General features: G+C 42.0%; 1 protein-coding gene and 1 long non-coding RNA gene across 12 annotated transcripts in view; one reads left to right on the top strand and one right to left on the bottom strand.

The window, feature by feature from the left end:
* LOC127002211 (basement membrane-specific heparan sulfate proteoglycan core protein-like) overlaps positions 1–14,670 on the bottom strand; it is an 88,759-nt gene that overhangs the window by 63,972 nt on the left and 10,117 nt on the right. For 8 of the 9 annotated variants that reach the window (XM_050867931.1, XM_050867928.1, XM_050867925.1 and 5 more), the window contains exons 12-20: positions 11,698–11,814; positions 10,559–10,675; positions 8,782–9,597; positions 7,800–7,864; positions 4,762–4,902; positions 3,405–3,545; positions 2,660–2,800; positions 1,843–2,051; positions 881–1,106 (exon numbers count right to left, since the gene is read on the bottom strand). In XM_050867931.1, the coding sequence (XP_050723888.1) occupies positions 881–1,106; positions 1,843–2,051; positions 2,660–2,800; positions 3,405–3,545; positions 4,762–4,902; positions 7,800–7,864; positions 8,782–9,597; positions 10,559–10,675; positions 11,698–11,814 (1,973 nt within the window). The remainder of the gene's footprint in view (positions 1–880; positions 1,107–1,842; positions 2,052–2,659; positions 2,801–3,404; positions 3,546–4,761; positions 4,903–7,799; positions 7,865–8,781; positions 9,598–10,558; positions 10,676–11,697; positions 11,815–14,670) is intronic. The other variant, XM_050867933.1, reaches the window with a different exon arrangement.
* On the top strand, positions 11,821–14,664 carry LOC127002221 (uncharacterized). 3 transcript variants are annotated; one of them, XR_007755890.1, is made up of 3 exons: positions 11,821–12,082; positions 12,339–13,543; positions 13,753–14,664. It is a non-coding gene; the product is annotated as an uncharacterized LOC127002221 (long non-coding RNA). The 3 variants fall into 3 exon arrangements; XR_007755891.1 differs by having other exon boundaries at positions 11,821–12,634; positions 12,803–13,543; XR_007755892.1 differs by adding an exon at positions 13,573–13,647 and having other exon boundaries at positions 11,821–13,467.

Genomic DNA, 14,670 nt, shown 5'->3' with positions numbered 1-14,670 from the left:
CTCACATCAACTATTTCTAAAGGTCAAAGAGGGGGTCAATCAGGTTCTAATGAGTGTTTCTTTAGGTTCATAGTACAGAGGAATGGTCAAACTACCACCAGGGTCATAAAACTACTCCTGTGATGCCCAAAACTCCTATGAAAGCAAATATGTGAACTTGGGCGACGAAATGTTTTAAAATACGACCCAAAGTGACGGACATAAAGTGACTTGCCTTGGAAAAAAGATACGTACTGAGTCACACCATACAAGGAAAGTGAAGTGAAGAAGAGAAAGAAGTGGAGAAGAGAGAGAAGTGAGGGAAAGAAGAGTTTGAGATGAAATGGCTGACAGAATATGACTTGCCTTGGAAAAAAAGAGATACGTTCTGAGTCACACAACATAAGGAAAGTGAAGTGAAGAAGAGAAAGAAGTGGAGAAGAGAGAGAAGTGACGGAAAGAAGAGTTTGAGATGAAATGGCTGACGGAAAGTGACTTGCCATGGAAAAGAAAAAAAGATATGGAGTCACAATATATAAGTAAAGTGAAATCCATAAAAGAAAGAAAGAGGTGAAGAGGAAAGAGAAGTAACGAAAAGGAGTTTGAGATGAAATGGCTGACGGAAAGTGACTTGCCTTGAAAAAAAAATAATAATAAATAAAAAAAAAATAAAAAAAATGCTGAGCCACAATATAAGGAAAGTGAAATCCATAAAAGAAAGAAGTGAAGAGGAGAGAGAAGTAATGAAAATAAAAGGAGTTTGAGATGAAATGGCTGACGGAGATCGAGTGACTTGATAACAGGGCGAGAGAGAGCAGCAAACGAACACACAAAAACACACAGAAACAAACACAGATAAACAAACATTCGAAACGACGACGGAAAACTAAACGTCACTCACGAAACAGGTGCCGTAAACTGGGTCACATTCGGTGGAGTGGCCGTTGCACTGACAAGCCTCGCACGTGCCGAGATGGACGCCAGAGAGGGAGCGAGTGTAGCCGACGGCACAGTCCTCGCAAGACGTGCCGATGTACTGTTCAGGACACTGGCACATCTCAACGGCATGGGCTCGCTCCTGGCCAGTGTTGCGGGTCACGGAGTAGTCCATGTTGACGCTCTGCAGGCTGGAAGACAAGTAAAGATTTGTTAGCAGATGTATAGAGAGTGAGAGAGGACGTGAGTGATGAATATAATGACCAGGGGTGTGGAGTTGGAGCTAAAATTTTCCGACTCCGACTTCGGGAAATTTGAAAATCGCCTGTCACTAATGGCCTGGGAACGTCCAAAGGGTCTCTCAAGAAAGCCTCCCAGCACTATAGGCAGCTCGTAAAAAATAAAGGAGGAAAATATAATAATAATAATTCAGCTCAGAAAAGTATATGCATAGACTTATTTTTAACAGCAAGGGAGGAAGCTCAAGGGCAGAAAACAACTAAGAAAGCCCACTAGATGCTGCTCCTAACCTAACCTAACCTAACCTTGTCTTGATACTCTTCTCGTGAAAGTGTTGAAGTCGTAGGCAGGAGGGAACAGAGACTAAGAAAGCCCACTAGATGCTGCTCCTAACCTAACCTTGTCTTGATACTCTTCTCGTGAAAGTGTTGAAGTCGTAGGCAGGAGAGAACAGAGACTAAGAAAGCCCACTAGATGCTGCTCCTAACCTAACCTAACCTAACCTTGTCTTGATACTCTCCTCATGAAAGTGTTGAAGTCGTAGGCAGGAGAGAAAAGCGACTAAGAAAGCCCACTAGATGCTACTCCTAACCTAACCTAACCTAACCTTGTCTTGATACTCTCCTCGTGAAAGCGTTCAAGTCATAGGCAGGCGGGAACACAGACAAAGGAAGGCTGCAAACTTACCCAACTTCATCCGTGGCTGTGGTGTACGTGGCCTTGATGTAAATGTGCTCCAGGTCAGCGAGGGCCATCATGAGGTGCTCCCTGTTCACCTCCTGTCCGTTCTGCCGCTGCCAGTACCTCTCGTAGAGCGGCACCACGATCGTCTCCTGGCGCGTGGGGGACAGTGGTCGCTGGCCTTGGCGGAAGTGTCGCAGCACGATGTCGTTACCCTGATGAATGTAGGTTAGGTTAGGTTAAGTTAGGTCAGGTTAGGTTAGGTTAAGTTAAGTTAGGTTAGGGTCCTTGACATTTGTAAGCATGTATTTCTTAACCCCTTGACTGCGGATTTCCTACCAGAAGACATCACCAAGCTACAAGAGTGGAGCAAAAAGTGGCTGCTACAGTTCAATGAAGAAAAATGTAAAGTCCTGCGCCTTGGGAGGGGATATCCAGCACACCAATACCACATGGGAAACACTCCACTATCCACCACAGAGGCAGAGAAAGACCTGGGAGTATATGTTACCAGGCTACCAGTGAAAGCCAAATCCGTGCCAATCGCAGCGGACGGGTTAAACTAGATTTTTATGCAATTTGAAACTCCCTCAGGTGATGCAAATAAGGGCAGAGGTTCATTATCTCTCTAGTTTCCTTCCACAAACCTTTCTTTGCTTCTTGGATGACTATTCCGAGAGCAGCATTAAGGGAGAAGGGCAGAGAGGTCAATAACTTCTACTAAACACACTTACTTATCATACATAGTTAGTAAAATGGTTTGAGCTTTATTCAGTATTTCAAAAGCCACAGCAAGACACATAAAGATAATTGAAGCACTCACGAAGATCTCGACATCGTAGGCGTTGTTGGTGGAGCTCTGGCCTCCGGGAGCTGGGACGAAACGCAGCGTGTAGGTCAGGTTGCCGCCGTAGGATGTCACCTTGTCACCCAGGAACCTCTGAGGGAGCTTCCAGTAGTAGACCTGAGGAAGACAAGTGTTGCTGGATCAGGGGAAGGGAGTAAATCATGTATTCTTAACCTCTTGACTGTGGATTTCCTACAAGAAGACATCACCAAGCTACAGGAATGGAACAAAAAGTGGCTGCTGCAATTCAATGAAGAAAAATGTAAAGTCCTGCTCCATGGGAGGGGAAATCCAGCACACCAATACCACATGGGAAACACTCCACACTGACTCAGCAATCCATATTCTTAACCCCTTGACTGCGGATTTCCTACAAGAAGACATCACCAAGCTACAGGAATGGAACAAAAAGTGGCTGCTACAATTCAATGAAGAAAAATGTAAAGTCCTGCACCATGGGAGGGGAAATCCAGCATACCAATACCACATGGGAAACACTCCACTATCCACCACAGAGGCAGAGAAAGACCTGGGAGTATATGTTACCAGGCTACCAGTGAAGGCCAAATCCGTGCCAATCGCAGCGGACGGGTTAAGCTTCTGTCCATGTCGTATGAGGATTTCTTCTCTAAATACAGGAGACAAAGTATGGATATCATGTACAAAACCAACTGAAATGACATAACAGAATCCCATCCATATAAAGTGAGCTGTTCTTTACCCTCTGTCCATGTCGCCCAAAGTCCTGGAACACCAACTCCTGGCGGCTGGTGTCCACAAAGAGGTCTTCCCTGATGAAGTTCTGCTGATCGCTGTCCACAATCTCGAAGCCTTGGCGGTCGTTGGTGAAGTAAGCGGACTCCTGGTGACAAATACATGCGGTAAGGTGATGAGAATAGTGCGTACTGTATAGTATAGGATAGTTATGTATAGTTTAGAGCATGGCAGTATAGTAAAGACAGTGGTTCCCAAAATTCTTGTACTCGAGACTTCACTAACTAACAGGGAGCATAACCCCTAAGCAAGCCTCCAAGTCTGCTTTACCTCCCACAAAATACGAACGCAAATTTTCAATGATAGTGACTGAAACACATTTTTTTAACTCATGACCTAACTAACTAACAGGGAGCGTACGCCTGGGAGTGCGTTGCTTCGCTCACTCACTCCTAAGCAAGCCTCCAAGTCTGCTTTACCTCCCACAAAATATGAACTCAAATTTACGATGATGGTGACCGAAACACATTTTTTTAACTCGTGACCTAACTAACTAACAGGGAGTGTGTGCCTGGGGGTGCGTTGCTTCACTCACTGCCTCAACCCCTACAGACAGTCCCGCCAGCCAATCTTCTTCAATCCTTCTCCTAGTATGGGAAGTATAAGGTATAGAAGGAAAGTATAAGTGCACAAACCAATCCCCTTCAATCCCCCTCCTAGTATGGGAAGTATAAGGTATAGAAGGAAAATATAAGTGCACAAACCAATCCTCTTCAGTCCCCCTCCTAGTATGGGAAGTATAAGGTATAGAAGGAAAGTATAAGTGCACAAACCAATCCTCTTCAGTCCCCCTCCTAGTATGTAAAGTATAAGGTATAGAAGGAAAATATAAGTGCACAAACCAATCCTCTTCAGTCCCCCTCCTAGTATGCAAAGTATAAGGTATAGAAGGAAAATATAAGTGCACAAACCAATCCTCTTCAATCCCCCTCCTAGTATGTAAAGTATAAGGTATAGAAGGAAAATATAAGTGCACAAACCAATCTTCTTCAATCCCCCTCCTAGTATGGGAAGTATAAGGTATAGAAGGAAAGTATAAGTGCACAAACCAATCCTCTTCAGTCCCCCTCCTAGTATGTAAAGTATAAGGTATAGAAGGAAAATATAAGTGCACAAACCAATCTTCTTCAATCCCCCTCCTAGTATGTAAAGTATAAGGTATAGAAGGAAAATATAAGTGCACAAACCAATCCTCTTCAGCTCCCTTCTAGTATGGGAAGTATAAGGTACAGAACCAATCCTCCTCAATCCCCCTCCTAGTATGTAAAGTATAAGGTAAAGAAGGAAAGTATAAGTGCACAAACCTGCTGCCTGTATAAGGTGGAGGAAGTGCAGGTAGAGGTGATGCCCATACAGAAGCAGGGGATGCAGCCCTCAATGTTCCTCCCACTCAGGTAGAAAGACTTATCCTTGCATTGGTCACAGCGTGGGCCGGTCGTGAATTCCTGGAGGGTAGAAAAGATGTTCCTGGTTACTCGAGACACACAGACATGAGTGCACTGAGGAGGTGACGTATACGATAAATTAAGATGTTATTGGGTGACGTACCAGAAATGATGTTTATAGATGAATTATATAAATGAAGCAGAAAAAATTAAGATGTTATTGGATATGGAACAAGAAATGATGTTTTTAGAGGAACTATATAAATGAAGCAGAAAAAATTGAAATGTTATTGGATAAAGTACAAGAAATGAAGATGTTTTTAGATGAATTATATAAATGAAGCAGAAAAAATTAAGATGTTATTGGATAAAGTACCAGAAATGAAGATGTTTTTAGATGAACTATATAAATAAAGCAGAAAAAATTAAGATGTTACTGGATAAAGTACAAGAAATTAAGATGTTTTTTAATTAACTAAATAGATGAAGTAGAAAAAGTTAGGGTGTTATAAGGGGAAATATGCCGGAAATTAAACGATATATAATGAAGTATATACCAGAAATTAAGATGTTATTGGATAAGGTACCAGAAATAAAGATGTTATTAGATTAACTATGAAAATGAGGCAGCAGAAATTAAGCCGTTACCAGGTGAAATACCCTGGAAATTATATGATATCAGACGAAGCATATAACCATAAATTAGATGATATTAGATGAAATACCAGAAATTACGATGATATTAGAAGAACTATTTAAATGAAGTACCAGAAATTAGAGTATTATTAGGTGAAATACGCAAGAAATTATATGATATCAGACGAAGCATATAACCAGAAACTAGATGATATTAAATGAAATACCAGAAATTATGATGATATAAGAACTATTTAAATAAAGTACCAAAAATTAGAGTATTATTAGGTGAAATACCCTGGAAATTATATGATATCAGACGAAGCATATAACCAGAAACTAGATGATATTAAATGAAATACCAGAAATTACGATGATATAAGAAGAACTATTTAAATAAAGTACCAAAAATTACGATGATATAAGAAGAACTATTTAAATGAAGTAGCAGAAATTAGAGTATTATTAGGTGAAATACCCTGGAAATTATATGATATCAGACGAAATATAGAACCAGAAATTAGATGATATTAGATGGCGAACCAGAAATTACGATGTTCTTAGATGAACTATATAAATAAAGTACCAGAAATTAAAGTATTATTAGGTGAAATACGCAAGAAATTATATGATATCAGATGAAGCATATAACCATAAATTAAATGATATTATATGAAATACCAGAAATCACGATGATGTTAGAAGAAGTATTTAAATAAAGTACCAGAAATTAGAGTGTTATTAGGTGAAATACCCTGGAAATTATATGATATCAGACGAAGCATATAACCAGAAATTAGATGATATTAAATGAAATACCAGAAATTACGATGATATAAGATGAACTATATAAATAAAGTACCAGAAATTAGAGTATTATTAGGTGAAATACCCTGGAAATTATATGATATCAGACGAAGCATATAACCAGAAACTAGATGATATTAAATGAAATACCAGAAATTACGATGATATAAGAAGAACTATTTAAATAAAGTACCAGAAATTAGAGTATTATTAGGTGAAATATGCAAGAAATTATATGATATCAGACGAAGCATATAACCATAAATTAGATGATATTAAATGAAATACCAGAAATTACAATGATATAAGAAGAACTATTTAAATAAAGTACCAGAAATTAGAGTATTATTAGGTGAAATACCCTGGAAATTATATGATATCAGACGAAATATAGAACCATAAATTAGATGATATTAAATGAAATACCAGAAATTACGATGATATAAGAAGAACTATTTAAATGAAGTACCAGAAATTAGAGTATTATTAGGTGAAATACCCTGGAAATTATATGATATCAGATGAAATATAGAACCAGAAATTAGATGATATAAGAAGAACTATATAAATAAAGTACCAGAAATTAGAGTATTATTAGGTGAAATACCCTGGAAATTATATGATATCAGACGAAATATAGAACCAGAAATTAGATGATATTAGATGGCGAACCAGAAATTAAGACTCAACAAGACACACAAACATAATCTGGGTTAGTTTAGCGTACAGTAACTATCGTAAACAGGTCAAGAACAGGTCACGGCACACTAAAACAAGAGGAACGGAGAGGCCGAGTGTGTGAGAAGAGAACAGATGTGCTTGTGGGGGTTAATACTCACCATGTCGTATGTTCCGTGTTGGGTGGAAATGAAAAGAAGGTTGCGGGTAAGTTAGAGAGGGAGATGGTGGTGGTGGAGTGTTACAATAAAACATAACAGCAGCAGCAACGGTAAAAAGGGACCGAAGAATTAACACATTACGTACTGGGTGGTGGCGGGAGGATGAGGTCTTGAAGCAAAAATCAAACTAATACTGAACAAGCCACAAATTGGGTCATACAAGGAGAATTATAGGATGGAAATGGAACAGAAAGCACTCTATTATTCATCACTGTAACGGAGGAAATGGATTCTCGTCCATGTGAAACTTTGCAAGACTTACAAAAAAAAAGTAGTTACGGCACGGAGAGAAGGAGAATTATTGGGTGGAATTAGAACACAAAACACTCAATTATACATCACTGTAGCGGATGAAAAACAGATTCTTGTCCATGTGAAATTTTGCAAGACTTACGATATGTGAATGAAAAAAAATAAATAAATAAATAAATAAATTAGTTAATGCACAGAGCGAAGGAGAATTATTGGGTGGAATTAGAACACAAAACACTCAATTATAAATCACTCTAACGGAGGAAACGGATTTTCGTCAACGTGAAATTTTGCAAGACTGACAATATGTGTGAATGAAAGTAGATTCGTAAAGGCATTGAGTGAAGGAGGGAACCATCTTACCTTGCACTCGCAGTATCCGGTGACTGGGTTGACCTGTAAGCTGCCTGCCGGGTCACACTGGTTATCTGCTCGGTTGGTCAGGTCAGGTCAGGTCACAGGAAGAGAGCAAGAACGGAAAAAGCAAAGCATCGAAATTAGTGATGAGAATAATGAAAGGCTGCGGAACTACCGATACACATAGGATAATAACACTTGAAATCACGTACACACACACACACACACACACACATTCACCCCATATCCAATAGCTCCCAGGTTCGATTCCCAGGCATAGCGGAGAAGGATAACGTATAGCATGTCTCTTTTAATCCATGCTCTCTATCCATCCACCCAGCAGTTGAATGGGTGCTGAGTAACAGTCGAGACGGTATGTGTGTGTGGCTGTGATGTGAGGTTCCGATCACACCCAAAATCCCATCACCCGAGTTCCAAGCATGATCGAAAAGGGTACTGGCAGCAGATTACGAGTCCAGCGTGTGATCAGACCATGGTGAATCACGTGACAAAATATACACCAGACGAGACAGCTATGTACTGCCTATGTATGTACAAGTTACGCCTGGAGAGTTACTGAACACGAAGGCTTTATGAGGAAACAGACCCGATCAGATAGTTTTCCGTCCTTTTCTGCCTCACTTCTTCCTCTACTAATCCACTTTTTAGCTCAGTCTTCCATCGTTTTCCTAATCTCTTTCTTCTCCTTATCGACTAATCTCTCTTTTCTCTTCCTCTGTTAATCTGTTCCTCTCTTTCTCCTTCCTTTATTCCCTCTCTCTCTTTCTCTCCCTTCCCCCATCCGCCTTTCTTTTCCTACTTTTCTCTCTCTCCTTTTTTCCATTCCTTACTCTCTACCCTCCCTCCCTCCTTCTTTCCTTCCTTCTCATATTCCTCCTCTTCCCTCTTCCTCCTTTTGCCCTAACTTCTCTGTCTCCCTTCCTCCTTCCTTTTTCTTCCTTTCTAACCCACACAGCTTCCAACTTACGGCAGTTCGTCTCATCCGCCGCATCCTCACAGTCCAAGTACCCATCACAGACTCTCTGCGACTCGATACAAAAGCCGTTACTGCAGCGGAAGAAGTACGGAGCGATGCAGCAGCCGGCTCTCTCGCTCTCGTCACTCTCGTCGCGACAGTCCGGCCGGCCGTCACATAGCTGCTGGCGGCTGACGCACGTTCGATCGCCGCACTGAAACTGGTTCTCGGGGCAGATGCTGCAGAAGTACTCGTCGCTACCGTCTCGGCAATCGCTGAAGTCGTTACACACCAGCCGGACGTCGATGCAGTTCCCGGTTCCGCACGTAAACTCTCGGATTGGGTCGCAGTTCTCTTTGCAATTCGGAGGCTCGTCGCTGTAATCCCGGCAGTCTGGATACCCGTTACACACCGCACTCTTCTGGATACATGTCCCGTCACCACAGCGATGCATGGTGGTGGGGTCACAGCCACACCACCGAGGCTCATCACTCCTGTCCCTGCAGTCTGGGATTCCGTCACAGACCCGGTATAGCTCAACGCACGATCCGTCTCCACAGGTATGGTGGACTTTGGGGTTACAAGGACATCCCAGCTCATCGGACTTATCGTGACAGTCGATTCTTCCGTTGCACCTCACGCTCTTATCCAAGCAAGTCCCGTCATAGCAGCGGAAGTTGAAGGTCTCCTCGCATGTGCAGTTGCAGTAGAGTTCATCCGAGTTATCCGGGCAGTCGTAGATGCCGTCGCAGTGTTGATTTCGGTTGATGCAGCGGTGGGTGGCGTCGGCGCAAGTCCACTGATGGATGTGATCGCAAGGCAGCTCGTCTGGTGTGTTAGGAGAAAGGTGGAGCACAGAACGCCTAGGTTAGTGTGTTAGAGGGCAAGATGCATGGCTTAGGGTATCACTCTGGCTGGTGGGGGGTTAAGTACAGGTTATAATGGGTCATGCAAACACTCAATTAGCAGCACAGCCATTAAATCATGCAACAAGCTATTAAATATGAGTTTTGTGGGTTAATTAGTAAGGGTTAATAATGCCGATTTTGGTGACTTATCAATGTGTGAGGATCAGGTCATTATATCACAATGTGGGTTGTGATTAAGGGAAGAATCATATAGCTAATTAAACTGGGGTACAAGGGGCGCTATTTATATAATCCTGTGATCATTAACTTAACTCTAATTTAGCTGTGAATGAGTAAACTCCAAACCTTTAACTACCCTCTCGAAACCCATTTACAATACAGTCGCCCCTCAAATAGTACGGTTTCCAATAGTTCGGTTTCGGTTTTATACGGATTGTCATAGATCTTTTAGGATTTTTAAATTTCCTGCTTGTCGGGAAACTTAAAAATCCTAAAAAAATCTTCTTAGAAAATCCACATAAAACCAAAACCGAACTATTGGAAACCGTACTATTTGAGGGATGACTGTAGTCTTCTTCCTACTGTGAAAAAGAATTTGAACCTATGATCACGGTAATCAGAGTTCCTCATCCTATATTAGACTTCTTAAACTAATCCCCTGTCTCACTAACACCTAACTTTCTTCCCATAATCCACTTTGTTTCTCTAACCTAAGACAACACTAACTTAACTCCTCCCCTGTCTCACTAACACCCCCCAAGATACCCCTACAACCCCCAAGACTAACACCCCCCAAGACCCCCAATACTAACACCCCCCAAGACTAATACCCCCAAGACTAACACCCCCAAGACTAACACCCCCCAAGATACCCCTACACACCCTGTCTCACTAACACCCCCTAAGATACCCCTACACACCCAGGCAGTTCTCTCGCCACTCATCGCTGGCATCAGGGCAGTCCGGATGGCCGTCACAGATCCGCTCGAAATGGACACAGCGACCGTCATAACATCGGTGCCCACTGTTGAAGCAGACTGGCGGATGCAAAGGAGGGACGGAAGGAGATGGAGATGGATAGATAGATAAATAGATAGAGAGACAGGTGAATAAAGGTTAGAGAAGATGGGAGTAAAGAATAAGAAAAATATGAAGAGAAAGAAAGAGGGAGGGAAGGAGATGGAGATGGATAGATAGATAAATAGATAGAGACAGATGGAGAGATACAGGGAAGGAGAATAAAGGTTAGAGAAGATGGGAGTAAAGAATAAGAAAAATATGAAGAGAAAGAAAGAGGGAGGGAAGGAGATGGAGATGGATAGATAGATAAATAGATAGAGAGACAGATGGAGAGATACAGGGAAGGTGAATATAGGTTAGAGAAGATGGGAATAAAGAATAAGAAAAATATGATGAGAAAGAAAGAGGGAGGGAAGGAGATGGAGATGGATAAATAGATAAATAGATAGAGACAGATGGAGAGATACAGGGAAGGAGAATATAGGTTAGAGAAGATGGGAATAAAGAATAAGAAAAATATGATGAGAAAGAAAGAGGGAGGGAAGGAGATGGAGATGGATAAATAGATAAATAGATAGAGACAGATGGAGAGATACAGGGAAGGAGAATATAGGTTAGAGAAGATGGGAAAAAAGAATAAGAAAAATATGAAGAGAAAGAAAGAGGGAGGGAAGGAAGGAAGTAAGGCTTTCATTTACAATTCATGCATTAGTGATTTAGCTTATAATTAGTGCAGCTGATGATGATGACATTAGTTAGCTCTTATATATAGACGTGGGCGATGACCTTATGTGAATGTTGACCCTTCCCTTTGAAACCTATAAGGATGGATAGCACAGATTGACCCCCTTTGATAATGAATGCTAATGTATATGCAGAGAGCGAAACCAGCCATCTGATTATATACTAAAAAAATAAATAAAATAAGTTTGTTGACCTTATGTTAGGGGACGGACACAACACAACACAAAACCCATCCTCAACCATCCCTTAATTAGGTTAGGTTAGGTTAGGTTAGGTTATTAATCCCCGTCCTTACCCCCACAGTCCCTCTCGTCCTCGTGTTGTGAGCAGTCCTTGATCCCGTCACACCTCCGGGACCAGGGATGCTCCGACCCGTCCAAGCAGGTGAAGGTGGTCAAGCAGGTCACTGGGGCTTTAAGGGGGCAGGGGAGGGATCACGGGTCACCACCAGAGGCAAAACAAAGCATCATTAGTTACTACCATACGAGGCCATGCTAGGTCGTGAGGTGTTGTGTGTTAACTGTTCCGGGAGGTTATGGTAATGTTGCCAGATTGTCGTACACAGACGCGTATATTTCCTGACTTCCTACCCAATAACTGTCTTCTGGGCGCTAACAACGAAACTCATTTATAGTTATCGTTAAAAGAGTTAGATCCTGATGTCTCTTGGCAATAGTTAGGTGTCTGAAACTGTTCAATACTGTGCTCTGAGTACGATAACTTCCTACCCAATAACTGTCTTCTGGGCCCCGATAACAAAACTCATTTATAGTTATCTTGGATTCTGATGTCTCTTGGCAATAGTTAGGCGTCAGAAACCGATCAATACTGTGTTCTGAGTACGATAACTTCCTACCCAATAACTGTCTTCTGGGCCCCGATAACAAAACTCATTTATAGTTATCTTGGATTCTGATGTCTCTTGGCAATAGTTAGGCGTCAGAAACCGTTCAATACTGTGCTCTGAGTACGATAACTTCCTACCCAATAACTGTCTTCTGGGCCCCGATAACAAAACTCATTTATAGTTATCTTAGATTCTGATGTCTCTTGGCAATAGTTAGGCGTCAGAAACCAGTCAATACTGTGCTCAGAGTACGATAACCTGGCAACAGTACTCAAGGGGTTATGATTCTTAAAGACTATTTCTGCATGCGTTGCGCTCCAAGCTTCATTAGTGTGAGTGGTATGACTGATTTTGATTTTCTGCAGCAATGACTCAAGTAAACCAGGTAAAGGATGTCCTGTAAAAAGTGCATTGTTCCAGGAGGTTATGGTAATACAGTTCAAGGGGTTATGATCCTTAAAGACTATTTCTGCATGCGTTGCGCTCCAAGCTTCAAACATGTGAGTGATAGGATTGATTTTGATTTTCTGCTGCAATGACTCAAGTAAACCAGGTAAAGGATGTCCTGTATAAAGTGCATTGTGTAGGTGTCTGTGTGTGTGTGAATATAAGCTTCATTTCTTCAACATGACCAATGGCAACATCATGCAAATGGGACCCGTAAACATGCTCCTCCATTCCACTACTCTAGCGTGACCTCTCCAAGCTACAACACTCCTGGTTAATTAACAAAGCACAGCAATGGAAAAACAGTGTGCCAGCATTCATAAACAAGCAACCAACTAAACTTACTAAAGGCTTAAGGAAACAAACACCAAGATAAACTTCCGTCGCATGCATGTATGAGTGTGCATGTACCCACACACACGTGCGCTCCCGTGGCTCAGTGGATTAAAGCTCCATCCTGGTAGACTGACGTTCAGGTCCCACTCAGTTTAAAAGACCAGTGCTGTACCCGGTGAGTAAAATGAATGGAGTGTGTGTGTGAAGGTCCCGGCAGTTCCCAGATATCTGCTAATGAGCGTAGAATGTTCTCACTGGGAGCGTGCTACTTCCAGGATTAACAAGTCCAGCATGTGATCAGGTCCTGGTGAATTCTGAAGGGCCGTCGAGGTTCATAAACAAGCTCAGAATGTTCTCACTGGGAGCGTGCTACTTCCGGGGTATAACAAGTCCAGCATGTGATCAGGTCCTGGTGAATTCTGAAGGGGCGTCGAGGTTCATAAACAAGCTCAGAATGTTCTCACTGGGAGCGTGCTACTTCCAGGCAATCACAAGTCCAGTATGTGATCAGGTCCTGGTGAATTCTGAAGGGGCGTCGAGGTTCATAAACAAGCACAGAATGTTCTCACTGGGAGGGTGCTACTTCCGGGGAATAACAAGTCCAGCATTGATCAGGTCCTGGTGAATTATGAAGGGTTGTCGAGGTTATTAAACAGGCTCAGAATGTTCTCACTGGGAGGGTGCTACTTCCAGGCAATCACAAGTCCAGTATGTGATCAGGTCCCGGTGAATTCTGAAGGGCCGTTGAGGTCAATAAAAGGTTTTGTTGTAGAATTTGCTGCAGTGATGCCATGGAGGTTTTGCATATGCTCTGTCAACTCCTAGATAAGCTGAGGTCACGTTGGGTCAATGCTGAACAAGGACACTTCAGAACACTTCATCTGTGGACACTTCATAATCCCTGGACACTTCAGAACACTTCATTCGAGGATGCTGCGTAATATTTCATCCCAGAACACTAAAATGCTTCTTCATCTAAGGGACACTTCATAACACTTCAGGGGACATTTCGTAACATTTCATCCCGGGACACTTCGGAACACTTCATCTGAGGAACATTTCGCAACACATTTGATTAAGGACACTTCATAACAGAGCATTTAAGGACACTCCATAACACTTCCTCTCGGGCTTTCCAAGTACGTTCCTCGTCAATGGCTCACAACTTCTCGTCCATTCTCTCTTTCTCTCACTCACTCAGAATCATTTCCCGCAATCCCACTCTATCATTAAGAACATAACATAGGTACTTATTCTGTGACCATCAATAGCACCCATGACTCTCTTTTAATACTAACCCAACTGCTCTTCTGACCCCCTCTACTGCCCTCACTCATTAGAATTATTTCCCGTAATCCCACTCTATTACTAGGAACATGACATAGGTACTTCCTCTGTGCCTTCAATAGCACCCATGACTCTCTTTTAATACTAACCCAACTGCTCTTCTGACCCCCTCTACTGCCCTCACTCACTAGAATCATTTCCCGCAAACCCAATTTATTAGTAAGAACATGACAATACTTTTTAACTTCTCTCCATAGCACTCATAACTGGACTCTTCTAACACTAACTCAACTGCTTCCCTTACAGCCCTGAGCTATATGACAACAACGTCAACCATAACAATAGTCTTAC

Source organism: Eriocheir sinensis, chromosome 22 (genome assembly GCF_024679095.1).
Source record: "Eriocheir sinensis breed Jianghai 21 chromosome 22, ASM2467909v1, whole genome shotgun sequence".
In the NCBI taxonomy this organism is placed as follows: Eukaryota; Metazoa; Arthropoda; class Malacostraca; order Decapoda; family Varunidae; genus Eriocheir; species Eriocheir sinensis.
The sequence above is the reverse complement of the archived record's forward strand: the minus strand, read 5'-3'. Positions and strand labels throughout refer to the sequence as shown.